General features: G+C 47.4%; 2 protein-coding genes and 1 pseudogene across 9 annotated transcripts in view; 1 reads left to right on the top strand and 2 right to left on the bottom strand.

Moving 5' to 3' along the window:
* Positions 1-15,758, bottom strand: part of USP20 (ubiquitin specific peptidase 20) — a 48,870-nt gene extending 33,112 nt beyond the window's left edge. For 3 of the 7 annotated variants that reach the window (XM_036855543.1, XM_036855542.1, XM_036855549.1), the window contains exons 1-2: positions 15,665-15,758; positions 365-476 (exon numbers count right to left, since the gene is read on the bottom strand). The gene's annotated coding sequence lies outside the window, so the exon portion shown is untranslated. Of the gene's footprint in view, positions 1-53; positions 73-114; positions 232-364; positions 477-15,541; positions 15,614-15,664 lie in introns of those variants that run through there. The other 4 variants (XM_036855544.1, XM_036855547.1, XM_036855545.1 and 1 more) reach the window with 4 other exon arrangements.
* Positions 3,683-6,629, bottom strand: LOC118896426 (annotated as a pseudogene).
* A 134-nt stretch (positions 15,759-15,892) lies between the features above and the next one.
* Positions 15,893-23,307, top strand: C6H9orf78 (chromosome 6 C9orf78 homolog). Of its 2 annotated transcripts, none has more exons than XM_036856726.1 (9): positions 15,893-16,056; positions 16,417-16,476; positions 17,777-17,828; positions 17,970-18,040; positions 18,916-18,993; positions 19,574-19,771; positions 20,831-20,967; positions 21,074-21,172; positions 22,632-23,307. In XM_036856726.1, exons 1-9 carry the CDS (start codon positions 15,974-15,976, stop codon positions 22,721-22,723), a joined length of 870 nt encoding a protein of 289 aa, XP_036712621.1. In that variant the 5' UTR covers positions 15,893-15,973; the 3' UTR covers positions 22,724-23,307. The 2 variants fall into 2 exon arrangements, with proteins under 2 accessions (XP_036712621.1, XP_036712622.1); XM_036856727.1 differs by having other exon boundaries at positions 15,918-16,051; positions 22,632-22,982.
* Positions 23,308-23,529: the final 222 nt, after the last annotated feature.

Here is a 23,529-nt window from a genome sequence, read left to right as displayed (position 1 = left end):
AAGGCCGAAACCCAAGCTGGTCAGACACTTAAGGCTCTCTCTTTGGAACTTACGGAAAATGTAAATATGCAGATGCAGACAGAAGTGTGTAACACACCCCCATGTACCCATCACCTGGCTTCACAATTAATCCACGGCCAACCTTGCTTCATCTCAACCTCCCACTTCCTCTTTTTTTGCAGCAAATCCCAGATATCACGTCATTTCATCTGTGTGTGTTTTTCTATGAGACTTGAAAAAAGAAAAAGTAAAAACAAACAAACATAACCACAATTCCATTATTTCACCTAAAAAGAAAAATCCAAACTTCCTCCTTGGTCTGTGCAGAAGGGCTACACCTGAGTGGAGCAGGCTATGGGCCTACCTTTGTGCAAAGCGACAGCCCCAGGAGGCAGCCAGCATCCGCATTCTCCGGTGACGGCCGACAGTGCCGGGCTGCAGTGGGCCGGGGTGAGTGCAGGCCTCTGGCAGGGAACCTAGAAGGACAAGCCAGCACACCTCATGTAGCTCCGTTACCTTAAAATCACTCTTAGCACCAACCAGGGGCTAAAAACAGCCCAGAATTCCTCCTGGGAGAGGAAAGTGAATTTTTGGACATTTGGGGTATCCACAGGCTGGACACACTCCCCAGTCCATCCACAGGGACAATAAAAACACACCACTGAAGGCACAGTTGAAGAAGGCTTGGGTGGAGCTGGCAAACAGGGCCAGCCCCTCCTGGGGGGTGTTGGACCCTTCACTAGTCACTGCTGGGCATTACCTTCGTGATTCCCGAGAGAGGGATCTGCAGGAGAGGGCCACGGGGCCTCTCCAACTATTGCTCCCCATGGACAGAAGGATCCGCCCCTTCCAGGAGTGCCACTGAGACCCTCAGATCATCCTTTGAGCCTCCCAAGAACTTTGTACTGCTCAGAACCCCCGACCCTAGGCGACAGGCACAATCAGGTTCGTCCGCATGTCACCAATGCTCCCCCTTCCTTCGTGGGCCATGGTTTCCCAGGTGTGGGCAGTTCATAGAGGGAGAGGCAGTTAGAAGCTATCATTTAAAATGGTCACATGACAATGACGGGGTTCAAGGTTCCAAATTCCATTCCTCCTCCTTTGAACCCAGATTTTTAGTTTTTCGTTTCCACTGAGGCCAAGTGCGCTGGGTTGGTGGCAGCTCCACACTATTTTAAGCTGCAGTATGTGGGTTTTTTGAGTATCTTTGGTATGTGCCCCATCTCTCCAGCTAGATGGCTGAGCCAGGTTATGAGCCTGATGCCCAGTGCCATGAACACTGCCCCAGACAAGGATGACAGTGACAGGCCCACTCGACTCACATGTGCAATCAGACTACTTACGTTCCTGCAACTTCAGATAGAAAAAAAAAAAAAAAAAAAGCCCGACAACCCTCTGTGTACTCTCACTGCCCGTTTTACAGATGAAGAAACAGAACTGGAGCTTAAGGAGCTAGGAACTTGGCCACGGTCAATCCTGGCTAGTACGTGGTGGGCGGGGACCTGATCAGGTCTGTCCAGTGCAGAGCCTTGCTCTAAGTCAGGGGTCAGCAAAGTTTTTCTATAAGGGCCCAGGTAGTAAGTATTTAGGCTTTGCTGCCCACAGAGATCTTCATCACATACTCTTCTTTGTTTCTGTTTTGTTTTATAATCCATTAAAAATATATTTTAAAAAAATTCTTAGCTCGAGGGCCTGACAAAACAATCCCGGCCTGCTGTCACAGTTAGCCGACCCCTGTTCTAAGTCACTGTGCACTGGGCCTCACCAAAACCAAGCCCCATCACTGGCATTCCACATTCCACCGCACACAAATGCCCACCAGTTTAAGTAAGGCAGAGAGCAAAGAACACTCAAGAGGGTTGACTTGGCTCCAGATTTTCTCTCAGTAAGTCATCCAGGGTGTGTGCAAAGACAGAATGACAAAGACATCCACTGTAGCACTGTTTATAATGGGGGGAAACTGGACATAATCTAAGTGAACAACAAGAGGCAATTGGATAAATAATAACACAACCGTACACTGTTGTACTACGTTGCCATTGAAAATGATGATGAATGTTGAATCTTCCTATCCATGAAATTAAATTAGATCTAAATAAATGGAGAGATATACCATGTTCACGGACTAGCACACTTAATATTGTTAAGATGTCCGTTCTCCCCAAATTGATCTACAGATTCAATGTAATCTCAATCAAAATCCCAGCAGGCTTGTTTGTAGAAATTGCTGAGCTGATTCTAAAATTTTTTTTTTCATTTATTTTTATATTTATTTTTGGCTGTGTTGGGTCCTCGCCTCTGTGCGAGGGCCTTCTCCAGCTGCGGCAAGCGGGGGCCACTCTTCATCGCGGTGCGCAGGCCTCTCACCGTCACGGCCTCTCTTGTTGTGGAGCACAGGCTCCAGACGCGCAGGCTCAGTAGTTGTGGCCCACGGGCCCAGTTGCTCCGCGGCATGCAGGATCCTCCCAGACCAGGGCTCGAACCCGTGTCCCCTGCATTGGCAGGCAGATTCCCAACCACTGCGCCACCGGGGAAGCCCTGATTCTAAAATTTATAAGGGGACTTCCCTGGTGGTGCAGTGGTTAAGAATCCTCCTGCCAATGCGGGGGACACGGGTTCAATCCCTGGTCCAGGAAGATCCCACATGCCACGAAGCAACTAAGCCCGTAGTAGTAGTGCCACAACTACTGAGCCTGCGCTCTAGAGCCCGCAAGCCACAGCTACTGAGCCCGTGCACCACAACTACTGAAGCCCGTGTGCCCTAGAGCCCGTGTGTCACCACTTCTGAAGCCCCCGCACCCTAGGGTCCGCGTGCCGCAACTACTGAAGCCCACACGCCTAGAGCCTGTGCTCCACAAGAGAAGCCACTGCAATGAGAAGCCCACGTGCGGCAATGAAGAGTAGCCCCTGCTCGCCGCAACTAGAGAAAGCCCGTGCACAGCACTGAAGACCTAACACAGTCTAAATAAATAAATAAATAAAATTTTTTCATTAAAAAAAAATAAAATAAAATTTATAGGGAAAAGCAAAAGACCTAGAATAGCCAAAACAATTTTTGAAAAGAACAAAGTTGGAAGACTTATACCACTTGACTTAAGACTTTCTATAAAGCTACAGTAATCAAGTCAGTGTGGCATGGGCTCAAACACAGACATACAGCTCAAGGAAACAGAGTAGAGAGTCTAGACCCACACATTTGTTGTCAATTGATTTCCAACAAAGGTACTAATTCATTATTATTATTATTATTATTTTAATTTTGGCTGTGCCAAGTCTTAGTTGTGGCACGCAGACTTCCTAACCACGGCATGCGGACTCTTAGCTGTGGCGTGCGGACTTCCTAACCGCGGCATGCGGACTCTTAGTTGTGGCGTGGGGACTTCTTAGCCGCGGCATGCGGACTCTTAGTTGTGGCATGCAGGATGTAGTTCCCTGACCAGGGATAGAACCTGCTCCCCCTGCATTGGGAGCGTGGAGTCTTACCCACTGGACCACCAGGGAAATCCCAAGGTACTGATATAATTCAATGGGCAAAAGATGGTCTTTTCAACAAATGGTACTGGAACAATGATATCCATATGGTAAAAAAAAATGAACTTTAACACCTACCCTACATATCGTATACAAAAATTACTTAGAAATGAATCACAGACTTTAATGTAATTGGTGATCAGTAGAGGGTTTAAAAGATCTTCCCTTTCTTCTCATTCTTTTCCATGGTTCTCAAAGAGTTCGGTTGTTCGAAAGTACACTGTTGAGCTTTCCAGTTTGCTTTCTCATCTTCAAATTGATGACATTTTTCCTCTAATTCTTTGTGCAGTGCTTCCAAATTCTTTTTCATTTGCTCATGGTGCCGCTGGAGCTCAGCTTCAGAGTCCTTCAGCTTTTGAACTTTTTCTTTGGCCTTCATCTCCAACACCTGCTCCATCTCCAACTTCATCTTAGCTACATGCTCCCTTCTTTCTTCTTCCATTTGTGCCAGGGGGCTCTTAGGAAGCTGTCTTTTGTTCTTGTTGTTATCAACTCCATTGTAAGTCACAGCTGCAGGTTTTCTGCTTCTGTAGTTCTCATAGCGCACGTTACCAATAACATTTTTCAAGTCCTGCATGTGTGTTCTTAGCAACATATTTCTTAGAATTGTCAAATCCCAATGTTCACCACTTTTAACTTCAGCAATACCCCAAGGATACCGCCTTCCTCTGACCCTTTTGCCATTAACCTTGATGACAGTATTGCCACCTTCCACAGCAAGAGGTAAACGGTCCTCCATGTTTTTAACAAGTTTTTCTTCTTCATCATCATCTGTTTCTGGAAATTCACGTATTTTAATTTTATAGTCTTGGGTTTCTTTCATCATCTGTTTTCTAAACTGTTGGCACTTCTCTGGTGCGAGCTTTGGCAATAAGTGGGATAATACTCACTTTTTCATGCAAATACTTCATAAACTCGATATCCAGTGGTTGAAGTCCATGTCTTGAAGGAGCAACGAAGTGTAAACAACACTGCATCTTGTTGTCCAGCATCTAACGTCTGTTCACTCGAGATTCTGCACTTAGGTGGTCCTCGCATGTATTATCAATGCAGTCAGTAACAGGCTGTCAGCAGTTACTATGACCGACTGCATCTCCAAACCCCAGGGCATCAACTGTTGTGAGCAGCAACTGAACACCACCTTCTGTGAAGAAAACTTTGGATTGTTCCACCTATACGGTCTTTTTTATTCTATGGAAGGACCTGGATGCTCTGGAGAATACAAATCCGTGAGGAGTAACGAGTTGGTTAATGTAGAACCCTAAGTGTGAATTCAACCGCTCTCTTCACTGATTGCTGTACACTTGATGTGGGAGATCTGCAAACCCCACGGAGCCCTCAAGGTCCGTCTGCTGAGCCACCACGGTGCTGCGGCTGACCTCCCCTCCACCGCAGCCCCGGACCTCACCCTGACCCTCCCGTCGACCAACAGCCCCTCCAGGACCAGCCTGGGCACGGAGCAGCCCGCCAAGTCTCCGGATCACAGACTTTAAACAAACAAATTAAAACTCTGAAACTTCTAGAGGAAAAAACAGGAGAAAATCTTGGCGACTTTGAAGCTGGCGAAGGTCTCAGGACACAAAAGGCATTAGTCATAAAAGGAAACATTGATGAACTGGACTTTTTCAAAATTAAAACTTTTTCTTTTCAAAAGATGCTGTTAAGAAAATGAAAAGGCAAGCTACAGGCTGGGAGAAAATGTTCACGAAACCTGTATCTGACAAATATCCAAAATATATAAAGAACTCTTACAACTCCCAAAAGGATAAATGGTCCAATTTTGTTAAACGGACAAATGATTGAACAGATACTTCACCAAGTAAGAACGGCCAACGAACCCATGAAAGCACGCTCAACGTCATCTGCCATCAGAGACATGCACGTTAAAACCATGAGATAACATCTCACACACCCAAGAATATCTAAAACTAATAACCTATGTTACCAGCTGTTGCTGAATTTGTAAAGGAATTCTCATATATTCTGATAGGAGTGTTAAGTGGTATAAAAAGCTTTGGAAAATAGTTTAGCAGTTTCCTACAAAGTTAAGCTTGTACTTATCACAGGATCCTGCAATTCCTCTCTTAGATATTTTCCCAGGAGAAATGAAATCATGCATCTACACAAAGACTTGTACACAGACGCTCATAATAGCTTTATACATAATAGCCAAAAATTGGAAAGACCCTAAATGTCCAACAAACAGGGGACTGAAGCAAACTATTGGTATTTTCATATCATAGAATAATACATGGCATTAGAAAGACCTACTGATATACACAGCAACATGAATCAATTCCAGAAACATTAAACTGAGCAAAAGAAGTCGAAGAAACAAAAAAGTACACATTATATGATTCTACTTTTATGAAATTTCAAAACAGACGCAACTAATCTGCAGTGATAGAAACTGGATCAGTAGTTGCCTGGGGCAGAAGGTAAGGCTACACTGCAAAGAGGCAAGAGAGAACTTTCTATGGTCTTGGAATGTTTTAGATGACGTTATGCGAAATGAAATAAGCCGGACACAAAAGGACAAATACTGTACGACTCTACCTATATGAGGTCCCTAGAGGAGTCAAATCCATAGAGACAGACAGTAGAATGATGGGTGTCAGGGGTAGGGGGAATGGGGAGTTGATTTGTGGGTGCAGAGTTTCAGCTTGGGGAGATGGAAAAGTTCTGGAGATGGATGGTGGTGATGGTTGCATAACATTGTGAATATACTTAACGCCAGCGAACCGTACACTAGAAAATGATTAAGATGGTACATTTTATGTTATATGTATTCTACTGACATTTTAAAACTAAAATAAAATACAATAACTTTTAAATAAGTTGCAGAAGAATACATATAATATGACACCATTAAAAAAATTTTGAAAAAGCTGGGACGGGGTATAATGAAGTAAAATACTCAATGACCAGGAAAGACACTGGTCCCCACTGGTGCCCTGCCATGCTGCTCATTGTATCTCTCCCTCTCTCATCCTTCAGGTCTCAGCTTCACTGTCCCCTGACCAGGTCCCCTGGCCACCCTGCTGAAGGCAGTCCCACCCTACCCCGCTACTCTCTTTCGAGAAAGGCCCTCTGTCCATCCTGGCCCATACTTGGCATGCTCTATAATCATTTTGGTCATTTATCTTTTTTTTTTTTTTTAAAGAAATTCACGTTCTTTTATTTATTTATTTATTTATGACTGTGTTGAGTCTTCGTTTGTGTGCGAGGGCTTTCTCTAGTTGCAGCAAGTGGGGACCACTCTTCATCGCGGTGCGCGGGCCTCTCACCATTGCGGCCTCTCTTGTTGCGGAGCACAGGCTCCAGACGCGCAGGCTCAGCAATTGTGGCTCACGGGCCCAGCTGCTCCGTGGCATGTGGGATCTTCCCAGACCAGGGCTCGAACCCGTGTCCCCTGCATTGGCAGGCAGACTCTCAACCACTGCGCCACCAGGGAAGCCCTTTTTTTTTTTTTTTTTTTTTTTTTTTTTTTTTTTTTTTTTTGGCTACGCTGTACAGCAGGCAGGATCTTAGTTCCCAACCAGGGATCGAATCCAGGTCCCCTGCAGTGGAAGCGCAGAGTCCTAACCACTAGACTGCCGGGTTTTTTTGTTTGTTTTTTTGTCTAATTCCTATCTTTCCTCAAGAATGTGAGTCCCCTAAGGGCAGGGATCTGTTTTATGCACTGTTGTATCCCAAATACCTAAAACAGCACCTGGAACACAGTAACTTCTCAGTAAATATTTGCTGAATGAATCAGAAGTCAAAAAGCTATACAGGGCTTCCCTAGTGGCGCGGTGGTTAAGAATCCGCCTGCCAATACAGGGGACACGGGTTCGAGCCCTGGTCCGGGAAGATCCCACATGCCACGGAGCAACTAAGCCTGTGTGCCACAACTACTGAGCCTGCAGTTCTAGAGCCCGCGAGCCACAACTACTGAAGCCCTCGTGCCACAACTACTGAAGCCCGTGCGCCTAGAGACTGTGCTCCGCAACAAGAGAAGCCACCGCAATAAGAAGCCCGCGCACCGCAACGAAGAGTAGCCCCCGCTCACCGCAACTAGAGAAAGCCCGCGCGCAGCAACGAAGACCCAACGCAGCCAAAAAATAAACAGATAAATAAATAAAATAAATTTATTTTAAAAAAAAAAGCTATACACAGGCAAACTACTATACATAGAATGGATAAATAAGGTCCTACTGTATAGCACAGAAACGATATTCAATGTCCTGTAATAAACCATAATGGAAAAGGAAAAAAAAGTCAAAAAGCTATAAAACACTGTTATAGTAAAATTCCACTTTGGTAAAATAATTTTGTTTTTGCACCTACAGAAAGGGTGCTCTCCTCATCTCTGGGAGGATGGAGTCAAGTGATTGTTTTTCCTCCTTTTTTGCTCGTCTGCATTTTCTGCAACGAATTTGTGTTGCTTTTGTAACGCAGACCCTAATAGGTTACTTTTAAGTATAATTTTTAAAGTTTCGAAAATAAGAGGCGCATGTGTCCGGCCTCTTCGGTACGTGGGGCTGCCCCTCTCGCGTCTGCCTGTGCTTCTCTGCAGACTCCTGAGAGCGCCCTGGGGGAGGAGAACCTCATCCCTTGGAGCTCTCCAGGCCCACAGAGTGTGAACAGGACACTTGAGGGCCATTTCAGAGAGGGGCAGCAGCACCTGAGGGGTCCCGGAAGCCCCAGCAGAGGAAGTGCCTCAGCCGCCACCTGGATGGCTTGAAAGTATAACTCTTCACCTTGTGACTCATTCGGAAGAAGATTTGCTCTTAACACCTTTGTTTTTGTCTCATGAACTTCTGCGCTGGATTAAAAATTTTCATCTTCTCCTACCTATCCTGCAAAGAGAAAACGGCGTTTTTGTTTGGTTTTAATAAAATTAATATTCACCTCCATAGAAGCTGGAAAACACAGACAAACATAAAATGAAATAAAAATCACCTGTAATCCTTCTATACAGAAAAAAATTTGGTTACTGCTTTGGTAATTCTTATTCATATGTATAAATATATAAATTTTAAAACTAAACCAGACTATAACAGATATAGTTTGTATACAGATTTTTTTGGTTTATATTATATACGTTTCCCACGTCACTAGATTTCTTTTCAACAACTTCATTTCTAATGGCTGAATAACATTACACCACATACAATTTAAGCTCTACAATACCTTACTTAACCATTCTCCTACTGTTGGACACTTAAGATATTTGTGTGCGTGTGTGTATGTGTTTTGTCCTTAGATATATGGCAGTGAGGAATATTTTAGAATATAAATCTTTGACTACATCTTTGACCACAGGAAAAATTACTGGGTCAAAATGTTTCTTTTGAAGGCACTAGATATATATTGACAAATTTTCCTCCAGAAAGATTATATAAATTTACCTGCCTCCCATCAGTGTATGAGCAACATAGAAAGTTTAAGGTTTACTAACATTAGTTAAAAAGTTAATGGTTAGGGGCTTCCCTGGTGGCGCAGTGGTTGAGAATCTGCCTGCCGATGCAGGGGACACGGGTTTGAGCCCTGGTCTGGGAAGATCCCACATGCCGCGGAGCAACTAGGCCCGTGAGCCACAACTACTGAGCCTGAGCGTCTGGAGCCTATGCTCCGCAACAAGAGAGGCCACGATAGTGAGAGGCCCGCGCACCGCGATAAAGAGTGGCCCCCGCTTGCCGCAACTGGAGAAAGCCCTCGCACAGAAACGAAGACCCAACACAGCCAAAAATAAATAAATTAATTAATAATCATTAAAAAAAAAAGTTAATGGTTTAAAATCATTTTATACAAATAGACCCACAAACACAGAAAACAAACTTATGGTTACCAAAGGGGAAATTAGGAGGTTGGGATTAACATACACACCCTACTATATAAAATAGATAACCAACAAGGACCTACTGTATAGCACAGGGAACTATATTCAATATTTTGTAGTAACCTATAAAGGAAAAGAATCTGAAAAAGAATACATATATATATATATAAACACACCTATATATACCTACATACACACATATATATACCTATGTACACCTATATATGTATGTATGTATAACTGAATCACTGTGCTATACACCTGAAACTAACACGACATTGTAAATCAACTATACTTCAAGTTTTAAAAAATCAGTTTACATACAGGAAAACGTCAAGTGGTAGTACCAAAAACTTTGGGTGCTTAATATTCCACGCAGGATCTGAAACATCTGAAGTGCATGAGTCTGCAAGGATCATACTTTACTGATCCCAGCCGTCTAAAAATTTTCATTTTGTTTTATCTTGGTCCCCAACCAACACTGACCTCCTCAGGGTGATGGGAAAGAAGCCAGGCCCGGGCCCTGCCCACATGGGGCACAGAGTTCCCTGTTTCAACACCAGGGCACCTGTGTGCAGCCACAGGGGATGCTGTAATTACCAACGGGAGCCACCTTCCACTGCGCTCTTACTACACGTCAGTTGCTCCACACCCATCATCCCCGGAGTTGTCTGTAATCACACAAGGTGATTCTGGAGACAGCTAGCCCTGCGTTCGGCTCCTTGCTCTTGTCACTTGCAAGCTGTGTATCTTTAGCTAAATCACCCAATCCTCAGTCTCCTCATCCAGGAAAATGGGGACAAAGACAGCAACGAGGGTAACTGAGAGGATGAAGTGGGACAATGCATGGGAAGGATTTAATGACTTCTGATCACTTGGACTTGCAGGGCGGCTCAGAGTTTGTATTTATCTGCACAGCAACAAAGTTCAAAAAATGCTTAGTACTATAAATTGTGTTACTGGCCATGTTTTATAGATCTGGAAACTGAGATTGGTAGGAACGTTAAGTCGCATGTCCTGCGTAAGCTTTTCACTCAGGGTTCCATTGCCCAGGACAGGGCAGGCCGACCAGCCCAGCCGAGAAATGTATAATGTCCACCAAGTATGACACACAGCAGGTGACTAACGCAGTTCTGGCTCTCGGTGACGCTTTTAAAGATCCAAGCTCACCTCCTGGTGCTTTTGACATCAAAGTAAAGCCCTGAAAAGAGACCCAAGGGAATGGAGCAAATCCTTAAATAGGGTTCCTGTCCCAAGGCAGCCAGCACCTCTGCTTCTGGGCAAATCAATTCCCTTTCTCAACACAGGCTGAGAAACTGTTCCAGAGAAAAGGCACTAAAAAGACTTGACAAAATTGGATCCTGGATCAACGGGGAAAAGGACATTAGTGGAACAACTGACACATTTGAACATGGACTGCATATTAGATGACAGTATTTGTTATGGACCCAGTTGTGTCCCCCCACCAATTCATATGTTGAAGTCCTAACCTCCAGTACCTCAGAGTGTAATCTTATTGGGAGATAAGGTCTTTAAAGAGGTAATTAAGTTCAATGAGGTCTTTAGGGTGGGCCTTAATCCAACCTGACTAGTGTCCTTATAAAAGGAGGAAATTTGGATACACAAAGAGGCACCAAGGATGCACCCAGAGAAAAGACCATGTGAGGACACAGCAAGAAGGTCACCGTCTACAAGTCAAGGAGAGGCCTCAGAAGAAACCAAATCTGCTGACATCTTTATTTTGGACCTCCAGCCTCCAGAAATGTGAGAAAATAAATTTCTGTTGTTTAAGCCACCCAGTCTGTGGACTTTACGGCAGCCCTGGGAAACTGATAGAGTATTATATCAATGTTAAAGTTTCTGAAGATGAAAACCATTTTCTGGTTACGTATTACAGTGTCCTTGTTCTTAGATAATTCCTCCTGAAATATTTAGGGGCAAAGGGTCATGATATCTGCAACTTACTCTTAAATAGATCGGCAATAACGATTCTGGTGATAATGAGTGTATAAATATATAGACAGTAAACAGGGCAAACATATTAATAATCGGTGAATACAGGTGAAGGGTATAAATGGGATTTCATTTTATTATTCTTTTTACTTTTCTATAAGTTTGATGTTTTTCAAAATAGACACTTTTGAAAGAGTCCCTTTAATTCACTTAAGGTGGGAGCAGGGAGGGGTCTTTCGGAAAAGGTAACCATAACTCAACAGCAGAAGCTCGAGTGCCTGCTCCGAGCTAGGCACGATGCCCGCTCTGAGCTAGGCACGATGTCCGGCACTTCACTACACACTCTTGGGTAAGGACCGCTGTTTCTCATCTTATGGACGAAGAACGGAGGCTCCAAGATGGGAAGCCATTTGCCTGAGACCACAGAGCAAGGAAGCGGTGCAGTGGGAAGTGAGCCAGGTGGGGTCCGCCTTCACAGCCCTTCCCACCCTTCCCTCTGTGCAAATAAATGGAGTGCACACAGCAGGTGTTTAATAAAGACTGAAAGGGAAAGATACCTGCGCTGCTGAGAGGCCTGGATGCGGGAATGGGCCCTCTTGAGAGCCGCGGCTCTGCTGTGCTGTTGGGAATCACTGCCCCACGGCCAGCGCCAGAGATGCCAGCCAGAGGGGTTGCGCCTCCACTACAGCGACCCCAGGGCCTCTCCCTCCTGACCCACCAGACCCACCTCCTCTCTCGGGGACGACAAAGCAGGAAGAAAGGAGGCAAGCCGGTAGGTCTGGCACTGAGCCCACCCGTTGCAGGCCCCGGATGAGACTTCCAAGATGCTTCATCCTGAATAAGGGCAGGCACGTTCCCCCTCCCCGGGGCCTGCACGGAGTGACGGGGAAAGTAACCCACCTCAACCCCGCGCAGGAGCGCAGGCAGTGAGGCAGCACATCTGGGCCTGGCAGAGCTGCTGCGACCAGGCCTCAGGTGCCCATTACTCATCACTTTCCTAGGGGTTCCGGCTACATCCTCCTGCCACCTAAGAGCCCAGTTCCTCAGGACGGGAAGGTGATGCTACCAAGCCCGCCCCCAGCGCAAGGACCCCAGCTGCCCTGATCCTCACCAAACTGGCCACTCCACACCCCACACACCTGTGCCCACGCCCCTCCATGCTGCCCTCCGCCCCACAGAACACGTACCTCTTCCCTCCCTCGTGCCTTCTCTCCATTCTACTTCCAAGCAACCCCATCTTCCCCAAACCCCAGATACACCCCTTCCTTTAACCAGTCTTAATTCACTGAGTCCACCATCTTTCCGACTCTCAAAGCAGGACCCTCAAACCTCCTTCCCTGCCAAGCCCTGCCTGCCGCCGCCCGGAGCGGCCCTGTGTACTGGAACGGGTACTACCAGACCTCACTAAATCCTCACAACCACTCTGGAGGTCGGGCAACATTGAGAACTAAATCCATCTCCACCTCCATCACTAAAGGAGGAAAGACGGAGGCTCAGAGAGGCGAAGTGACTGGCAGGGGGCCACACAGCTACTGAGCAGCGGAGCCAGGATTCAAACCCAGGACTGCCTGCCCCAAAGTCAGTGCTCTGAACTGTCGGCTCTACCAGCTCCCAAACAGCCCTGGCCAGACTGGAGTGCGGATGGCCTTCACATCCTTGAACCCACACCCCCACACCCCCAGAGTAGCTTCCCCTGGCCTCCCTCACGAGTGCCTCTTCTGAGTCATTCTTCACACAGCATTTTTCTGCTCAACTTAAATTCCTTAAGTTTAGGATAACATCTCTGCATGGCCCGAAACCTGGTACTGCACTTTGTTCCGGGGTCCACAAGAGTCTGTTAATGGGGTTTGTGCTGCCCCACGCTGGCAGTCCCTGGGGCTTAACAGGCGGGAGGCAGTGACTGGCCACGGTCACTGAAAAGCTGCAAACCCTGGAGTAGGTCTAAGCAGAAACTCAGACTAGGACCCCTAAAACCACCAAGCAGAAAAGGATCAGAGAGGTTCATGCCAAGGTCACACAGCCAGTAAACGGCACAGGAGGGACTCTGGTGGGGAAACTGGCTCAGAGAAGGGAAGGTTCCTGGCCAGACTCACACAGCAAGCTGGCAGAACTGGGACTTGAACCCAGGGCCTATAATTCAGTCCACTGCTTTGTCATGTTACCGACCAAACCGCAAACCAGAACACCAACTTAAATTAGCAAGTCAATCGTCCCTCCCACCCCTGATTCCCTTGCCTTGCTCTATTTTTTTCTATTTCCATGGCATCACCTTCTAACATACTTTACATACTTATCATGTTGTCAGAACATAAAGTCCACTAGTTCAGGGGTCTTTAGTCTCTTTTGCTCCCTGATGTTTTTCAAGCACCTAAAACAGTGCCTGCTCCGTATACTGAAAGCTCAGTAAATAGCTGATGAATAAGTAAACCAGTCTAACAAACATTCACTGAATACTTACTATGGCCAGGCTGTGAACTGCAATCATTTTGCTGGATCCCAAGGACACTAATGCTCACTGACACAGGCCCACATTTCACCTGGCTCCAGAAAGGCGCCAGCACACTAACCCAAACCCAAGCCAAACCTGGACATTTCCTTCAGGAACCAAGCTCTCAAGCCAGACTAAGACATGGTCTATCTCTGAACTGAAGAGAACCCAGATTTCCCACAGGCTCCCTCTGAGAAGCAGTTTCATCCCATCCCCAAAAAGGCCCAGCAGAACTCAGAGGATCTGCAGCACCTCAGCCCAGCCACACGCTGCCAGATTCACAGCTGCCACTTTTCAGCAGGACTTTTGCTAAACAAGTCTCAATTAGATCTGCTACAGCCCAGGAGGTTATCAGTGGGCACTCTGGTCTTGGCCAGCGGGGACAGTGCATCTGTACCAGATGGTCCTCCCTGGGATGTCAGATGAGGAGGATCCAGAAATGTCCTTGACCTTGTGGCCCTCCCCTTAGTGCTGCCCAGTACCCCCGGTGGGAGCGCTGCTGGGAGGGCAAAATCGGAGCCAACTCTGAGAGCGTGAGAGCTGCAGACGTCGACTCCCTGGGTTCCTGCAGCAATTCCCAAGGAGCCTCTCCTTCAGCCGCCACGGACAAGGTGCCCAGTGATTCCATGTGCATCTGGGTTTGGCTGAACCAGGCTGCAGAGGGCAGGACTTGGAGGCTTTTAAACTACGGCTTTTCATCAAAGCCAAAAGGCTGTTCCAACAAGTCCTGAGTCTACTATTTGCCTCAGTCCAAGGAAGAGGACAACCACCTCCAAGGAGACTGTTCCAGAGAAAAGTAAGGCATTCCAGAAATGCTGCCCTGCTTCAGAATGGCCTTCCGGAACAGGGAACCCGCAGTAAACATTTACTGAACTCTTATGTGTACAAGGTGCAGCAGAGGTAGGCTTGTAACTGATTCCTGCTCCACCTTCCAGCTGTGTTACCTGAGGCACATACTGCCTCTCTGAGCCTTGGTGTCTTCATTTGCAAAGTGAAAAACAGTAACTGAATCTACTTCCTAGGATTGTTGGATGAGTTCAATGAAATAATGCTGAGTCCAGTGCCTGCCACATAAGAAGTGTTTAATAAGAGGTAGTTCTTGCAAAGGAAAGGACAGACAGTATATGGAGAAAGGAAAAACTAATAAGAGCTTTCTAGACGTCCCGTAAGCCATTATTTATGCATTTAGGTATATCCTAAGCGTTTGTTGATGCCTGTTTTTTTCAAATAAACTTAATCCTCACAGCATCCTCGGGTAGAAGGGGCGGAGGCCGGAGAGACAGTCCTCGTGACAAAGGACGAAAACAAGGTCCCCGAAGGTCCCGGGAAGCTGCCAGCAAGCACCCTCTACCCTCAAACCCTCCCGGGTGGGTTCAAAACACCAGACGCGACTCTCCTCGGGGAGAAGTGGCTGGAAGCCATCATTAGCGGGGCAGTCGGGGCTGGGACTTTAATTCATCATCGCTAAGAAGTGGTCATCTTTTGTCCCTAAAGAAAAAAGTGCCCGTCAGGGCCCAGACCCCGGGGAAATACAAGTCAGCGCTCCGAGACGCCACACATGTGCTTTAAACGCTGGGTCAGGCCCAGGCAGAAATAAAAGAGACAGCAGCCCTTGTTCCGGAGAAGCAACGAGCCCCTGGGGGCTCGAAGTGGGCTGCTGGGGCCCGAGAGGATCCCCTGGGCGCTGGCCGGAGGAGGGGACAGGGCGGTGGCGGCCGGGGGGAGGGGTCCCAGGCTCAGCTCACCTGGCCGCGGCGTTCTGCGTACCAGGCAGGGCCAGGCCCCCGCCGGCCCGTAGCTGGACTGTGCTCGCCCCTGCTCCGAGAGACCCGGCCCCCTGAAGCAACTGGCTGCGGCCCGGAACTCACCTGCCGTAGCAACCGCGCCACCTCCGCCTGTCAGCCAAGCGCGCCTTCCGCGGCTCGGCGCAGCGCAGGGTCGTGAGGCCCGGCCGGCCGCGCCCCGCCTCCTCCCCCTTGGCCGCCCAATCGGAAGAGGCCGACGCCAGGGGTAGGGGCGCGGTCAGATGAACGGTGTGGGCCGGGGGCGGGGCCGGAGGGCTTGTGGCGGGGCCGGGCCGGGCAGGGGCCGGCGCTCTGATCTCACTGCTGAGCGCCGGAAGTATCCTAGATCTCAGCGCAGGGGCTCGGCGGTTAGACCGTGGGGCTGGCGCGACTATGCCGGTCACCGGGAAGACTTTCCGCCGGCGCCGGGCCGACTCGGAGTCGGAGGACGATGAGCAGGACTCAGAGGAGGTTCGGTGCGTTTGGGGCGGGCTTCCACGGGGCAGGAAGAGAGAGGCAGCCTAGGGGGATTCGCCACCGGCCAGGCACCTCTTTGACAACATTGCTAATTATGAGCCGGGTTGTTATCCCCTTCTGCGAAGAAATTGAGGCCCCTAGGGATGAGACCGCCGCCCCAAGGTCTCATGGTTGGGAGAGGTGCCCCTGGCATGCGCAGCGGTTCTGACTCCCGTTGGTGGGTCCAGACGCAGAGTCACCCTCTGGACCACTGCGGGCAGGCAGCGGGGCAGGGGTGTCCGTCGAAGCTGCCTTTTGACTCTGAGTTCCGTGGAGGGTCTCTCAGCCTGTGCATTGCCTTTTGTTTTTTTTTTTTTTAGATTAAAACTGGAAGAGACCCGAGAGGTGCAGAACCTGAGGAAGAGGCCCAACGGGGTGAGGTGGGTACTGCGTGGGGGAGAGGACCCGGAGGAGGAGGAGGAGGAGGAGGGGATGACCGAGACACCACCTACCCCGACTCCCCCATCCCCACCCGGTCGCTGTCACAAATATCTCCTCAGACATAGCCCCTTCTCTTGACACACTTTACACCTAGTACTGCCTGGGGAGGGGTCCAAGCGTTTTTTGCAGATGTTTAACCAGGACATGCCCCGAGCCTTGTGATCTTGAAGTTTGCTCCAGAGGTCAGAAACAGGTCATTGATCAGTGTTTTTATTGTCAAATGCACACTGTGATTAATTGTGAAATGCACACTGATTGTTAAGAGTTTGGGAAAATTTAGAAAAGTATAATCATAAAAATAAACAGTACCCATAATTCTCCCATACAGAGGTGATCAGTGTTAACATTTAATGTTTGTTTCTTGTCTGTTTTGTCTCTTTTTTGTAAAGACGATGAGCAGCTTTACTTTTATTCTATTCTTCTTCGGTAGTCCCCTCTTATCCACGGGGGCTATGTTCTGAGACCCCCAGTGGATACCTGAAGCCTGGGTAGTACTGAACCTTATGTAGATTATTTTTTCCTATACTGATGGGTGAGTAATGTATAGTGTGGACACTCAGGACAAAGGGATGATTCACCTCCTCTGTGGGACGGGGCAGGATGGCAGAGATTCATCACACCATTCATAACAGCTGGTAATTTAAAACTTACGAATTTTTTATTTCTGGAATTTTCCATTTAATATTTTTGGACTGCAGATGACTGACACTGTGGAAAGTGAAACCACAGATAAAGGGGGACTACTGTATTTTCAACTCATGATATTGTGAGCATTCAACCACATTGTGGGTAATTTTTCTGAAAACCTTTTTAATATCTGCATAATATTCTATCAGATGTACATATCATAATTTAACTTACCCCTTATTTTGGGACCTGTACATCATTTTTTAAAATTTCACCATCAAATAAGGCTGCAATAGTATTTTTCTGCATTTGTCTTTAGCTTCATTTTCCCTGAAGGCATAATCTTAGAAATGAGATTTCTAAGCCAAGATAATGCTAAATGACTTTACAGGAAAATGTACCACTGACGTCACCACTACCCCCACCTCCAGCGTCTAGAGTGTTTCTTGGACCCTGTTATTCTTGTAGGCTTTTCCAGCCGGCTTCAATGTTCACCCCGCAAATCTCACCATTGCCCTAATGTTGCAACCTACAGACTTCCTAAATGTTTCTCCTCATCTCTGAATTGTGCCCTTTCTATCTCTCTCTCCCCGACTTTTTGGCTTTTCTCAGTGCTGTAGCCCTGCTGGTGGGAGAGAAGGTACAAGAAGAGACCACTCTAGTGGTAAGTTGTGGGGTCCTCCTTGGGCAGTGGGAAGATGTGGCTGCTCTTCAGTGGATGATTGTGTTTTCTTAAAAGAAAAAAAAAAAAATTCCACTGCAAGTTATATAGATGCTTCTTCTCGGCTGTGTTTGCTGTCTGCAGGATGATCCCTTTCAGATGAAGACAGGCGGGATGGTGGACATGAAGAAACTAAAGGAAAGGGGCAAAGATAAGTAAGTGCAAAACTGGCTGAGAGGCAAATTCACCTGCAGCCCCTGCCTGGGTCTGTGTTCCCCCAGGGAGCTGGGTCCCGCCGCAGCTTTAATGGGACATCTTGGAGTACCCTTTGTGCTTTGTAAAGGGTACGTTGTTTAAAAACAAAGAAAACAAAAACTCTTCAAAAGTTAACTTAGAGTGATGCAGGTAGGCACCTCTTGCAAAGGTGCATTGTATATTGTCTTTTTTTTCTTTTTTATTTATCCTTAGTTGCGTTGGGTCTTCGCTGCTGCGCGCGGGCTTTCTCTAGTTGTGGCGAGCGGGGGCCACTCCTCGTTGCGGTGCGTGGGCTTCTCATTGCAGTGGCCTCTCCCGTTGCGGAGCACAGGCTCCAGGTGCACGGGCTTCAGTAGTTGTGGCGCACGGGCTTCAGTAGTTGTGGCTCGCAGGCTCCAGAGCTGTGGCGCAGGGGCTTAGTTGCTCTGCGGCATGTGGGATCCTCCTGGACCAGGCCTCGAACCCGTGTCCCCTGCACTGGCAGGTGGACTCCCAACCACTGCGCCACCTGGGAAGCCCCTATATATTGTCTTTCAAACCCATGTGGAAGTTGTTTTTCTTTTTTGAGGAAAACATAGAAACACAGTTACAAAAATAATACAAACAATACAAAAGTGAAATATAAACAAATCTACTCATTCCCCCGAGGTATCTCCAGAGGCCATCAGTGTGCTTGCATATGTTCCTAGAGTTCCTTCTATTTACATATCATATATATGTATATATTTTTTGACCATGTACGTTTCGTTGCATACTTGTTTTATTCATGTAACATCACACTCAGCCTCATTTAACTGTGACTGTAAGGCTCTGCTTCACTGTTCTCTTTTTTTAGGATCAGTGAAGAGGAAGACCTCCATCTGGGGACGTCATTTTCTGCAGAAACCAACCGAAGGGATGAGGACGCGGACATGTAGGTGTCAGTCTGTTCATCAGTAAGAGATTGGGGGAGGGCTCCAGCCAGAGTCCAAGATATTTTGTCACAGATGACATTTCTAGACTTATCCAAAGACAGCAGATTGGCCCCTCTCGCACCCCTGCCTCCCCTTTCGCCACCCCCTGAGGCTTGAGGACTTTGAAAAACTCAAAAATTCTTTAAAAGTGTGGTTCTTGGAATTTTAGATTCCTTGACTAGTAATGTTCCACCCCCCGCAAAATTGCAGGGATAAACAGTGGACTTGCCTATTTTTCATTTTGGCAACAAGGCTGTTAAACAAACTACCATCTACCATTATCTTTTTGTCTTCAAAGAACCTTACACATGGTGTGGTAGGACAGAATCTCATAATATAGGTTGGTGCTTTAAGTTGAAAAATTTTAGCTTGATTTGAAAACTCAAGTTATTTTTATTTTTCTCCTTCTCCATGGAACGATGGCAACTTCATCGTCAACCATCACGGCTCCGTGAGCCAGTGTTGGGGACCACTCATTTAAAAGACACCAGTTGTGAGCTCTCCTGCCCCTCTTCGAGGCCTTTGGGTATCTCATTTCAGGATGAAGTACATTGAGACGGAGCTGAAGAAGCGGAAAGGGATCGTGGAACACGAGGAACAGAAAGTCAAGCCGAAGAACGCAGAGGACTGCCTTTACGAACTGCCGGAAAACATCCGGGTCTCCTCAGCAAAGAAGACCGAGGAGATGCTGTCCAATCAGATGCTGAGCGGCATCCCGGAGGTGGACCTCGGCATCGAGTGCGCTTCCGACCCGCGGCCGCGCCTCCCCCGCCCCTAGGCAGAAAGGACGAGCTCTCTGCTTTCCAGTTCAGAGTTAAGGGACTGTTTCTTAACCTGCCTCCTTGGAAACCCACAGACATAAACTGTCTTCTGTGGCAGGCTGACGTGGTTGTTGCCAGGAGTTTCTCTGAAGGGTTGGTCAGAAGTAGTTAAAGAGACAAGGGACTCTGCCGAAAACAAGAATTTTTTTTGTTTTTTGTTTTTTAATATATGTGCGCTTTTTTTTTTTTTTTTAATTTATTTATGGCTGTGTTGGGTCTTCGTTTCTGTGCGAGGGCTTTCTCTAGTTGCGGCAAGCGGGGCCACTCTTCATCACGGTGCGCGGGCCTCTCACTATCGCGGCCTCTCTTGTTGCGAAGCACAGGCTCCAGACGCTCAGGCTCAGTAATTGTGGCTCACGGGCCCAGTTGCTCCGCGGCATGTGGGATCCCCCCAGACCAGGGCTCGAACCCGTGTCCCCTGCATTGGCAGGCAGATTCTTAACCACTGCGCCACCAGGGAAGCCCCCAAGAATGTTCTTATTTAGCCTTTGTTCACAGCTCTTCAGCTCTTCTATTCAGGTCCTTGTATTCTTCTGCCTTATTCTAGCAGGAGCAATGATAAAGGCTCACCCACCCCGTGATCCTTCTTTCATTTTTACTACAAAGCATCTGCTCCAAAAGGGGATTATTGTGGAGGAAATACAGTGGTCATTATCATCTTCGGGTGTGGTAGAAAGTTGGGAGACTTTTGGGTTCTCGCTTCCTTTTTGGCCTTAATAGCTTTGAGCCTTAGTCAGTTCACCTGTCCTCCAGCTCAATTTCCTCTTGATCAGAAGAGAGTAACTCCTGCACCTCCGATGCTGGGAGAGCTCCGTGACAATCTGACCGCAGGGGAGTTGGTAAACTGTAGAGAGCTGTGCCCCGAGAAAGATGACGTCCTTATGCAGTGGGGGGGCTGCCAGCCCCTTTAGTCAGTTCCATCTGAGGCCCAAAGGTGTGATGATCTCACTGTGGTGTGGCTCCTTTCTCCCCATAGTGCTAAAATAAAAAATATCATTTCCACGGAGGATGCCAAGGCCCGTCTGCTGGCAGAGCAGCAGAACAAGAAGAAAGACAGTGAGACATCCTTTGTGCCCACCAACATGGCTGTGAATTACGTGCAGCACAACCGATGTAAGTGTCGCGTCTCTGGGGAAGCAGCTCCAGCCCACGCTATTGGGTTGAGGTCCCTGGGTTCCCAAAGTCTGTCTGACCCGTCCCCTGGTCTCTTTTGGTCCAGTTTATCATGAGGAGCTCAATGCTCCCATACGGAGAAACAAAGAAGAGCCCAAAGCCCGACCGTTGAGAGTGGGTGACACAGAGAAGCCGGAGCCTGAGCGTGAGTACAGCGGAGGCCTCGGGCCGCCTGGCGCGACCGCTTCCCAGGGCCCGTGGGGGTGGGGAGGGACTCGGCCGGGGCGGCGCTTGGGCTTTGGGGTCAGGGCATCTGGGTTCTAGCCCGTTCTCTGGACCATGGTCACGTGCCTTCCCCTGTCCAAGCCTCAGTTTCTTTACCTCTAAGATGGGGATAGTAACAAAACTTACCACTTGGGGTTGCTCTAAGGATTCGCTGGGCTGTCAAATATAATAGAGACTCAAAAAATTAGAAAATTTCAATAAGCAAAAGTAAATTAAAAGTTAATCATAATTTCACCACCCAAAGACGGCCCCTGTTAACATTTTTATATATTGTTATCCCTCAGTATCCGTGGGGGACTGGTTCCAGGACCCGCTGCAGACACCAAAATCTGTGGATGCTCAAGTCCCACGGTCAGCCCTCCGTATCCATGGATGCGGAACCCAGGAATACCAAGGGCTGACTGTGTATAACCTTGCCCACTTTTAAAAAATATACATATGCTGTATACATACTTAATAGGATCTCACAGCTTTTTAGTGTGCTCTGCCTGTCTCTCCATGACAGTAAATACATTTTCCCTTTCAATGGCCATATCACGTTCTGCTGTACAGATAGAGGTCCTATAGTCTAACCATTTCCCTCTGGCAGGACACTTAGGTTGTTTCCCATTTTTCCCTATTTAATGATGATCATTCTTGCCTATGTCATGTCCTAAAGCTGCCTTCTGAGAACTCTCCAAATGATCCTAATTTGTTCTTCCGCCAGCAACGTCCAGCAGTGCCCCTTTCCCACGTGCTCACCAGCACCAGGCGGTGTCATCTTTCTCATCAACAATGGGATGATTCTAAGGAAATGCTAAATTTGCTGAGGTTTCTGAAAATCCAGCCTGTTGCTCTGTTTCTTCCTTCCTACTTGAGAAATTATTTTCTGTAACACCTTAGCTGTGTAGTCTTTGATTCCCAAAGAGCTTCCTATTATTAATACCTAGGAAGCAGGGACTTTGGAGGCACCAGACTTGGGTTCAACTCAGCCTACCTTCACTTCCTGAGTGACCTTGAGCAAATCAGCTAACCTCTCTGAGCAGAGATGGTAACATGCCCCTGCTAGGATTGCTGCGTGGGTGAAAGGAAGTCTTGTCTAAAAAGATTTAGTGCCATGCCTGGTATGTTGTCAAGCTCTCAATGAAGCGTAGCTACTGCTGTTCACCTGGTCTAACATTGAAGTCAGCATATTTTGGCTGACACCTGACTCCACCATGTTTATTGCTATTCACCCAAAAACGGGTACTTACTGAGGCCCTACTATGTTCCTGTTCACTAGAGTAGGCCCTGGGGCTCCTGTAGGGAGTGAGACAGGCATGGTCGTCCTTGCCTACGTGGAGCTAAGCCTGTTGTTGGCTTCCAGCATGGCAAACAGCTTTTCCTCTTTTCCTTCTCAGGGTCCCCTCCCAACCGCAAGCGTCCTGCTAACGAGAAGGCCACAGATGACTATCACTACGAGAAGTTCAAGAAGATGAACAGGCGGTACTGAGGGAGGCTAAAGGGGAGAGGTGCAAAGTGGGTTGTAAATAGTGTCGTTCACTCCCTTTATCCCCCTGATCAAAGGCTTCCTGGACAGAAGCCTGCTCATTGGCTAGCAGACAGTTCCCAAAACAGACTCTATATCAGTCCTGCTGCTTACCTGCTGGATTTTTCAGGCACTGAATTTGTAACCTTTTGAAACAATGTGTAGTTTTCCTATTTGGGGACAAACTCTATTCTTGAGAGCATTATTAAATCTCGTTTGTAAATATGTTGACTTTCTCCTAATATTTGCCCTGGGTCAGGAGGAAACAGTTGTGTGTTTCAGGGTGAGATAATACCCTTTAGATTGTGGTTTTATTATTATTATATATGCAATCATGTCTCCTATTTTCAAGTATCTGGAGTGGGGTTCAGAAATGCATCCTTCACAGTTTACAGTGGATCCAGCTGACAGCAGAAAAATCTAGGTTGAGATCAAAGGGACACTAGTATTTTCTGACTTTTACAAAATTATCTGTTTCTTTTCATTATGAAAGAAAAAACAATTTCTATCACTTTTAGCACTTAAGTATTAAATATGAAATGGACCCAGCCTTATTGTTTGTATTGCGTCTTCTTATACCAACGCTAGGTAATGTGTTCAGAGTCTGGGGGTTGGGCAGCTCAAAAGCAAAATTCAGTCACTGAGAGGGGTTTTCTCATTTAGTTTAAGAGAGGTGGACAGGCTCCAGTCTCTGAGCTGTCAAGTACGGCCCACCTGTGCCATTTTTCCTGAGGTAGTTACACAGGTTGTGACGAGGAAAGAACAGGTCG

Source organism: Balaenoptera musculus, chromosome 6 (genome assembly GCF_009873245.2).
Source record: "Balaenoptera musculus isolate JJ_BM4_2016_0621 chromosome 6, mBalMus1.pri.v3, whole genome shotgun sequence".
NCBI lineage: Eukaryota > Metazoa > Chordata > Mammalia > Artiodactyla > Balaenopteridae > Balaenoptera > Balaenoptera musculus.
This window is presented reverse-complemented; position numbering and strand designations above follow the sequence as displayed.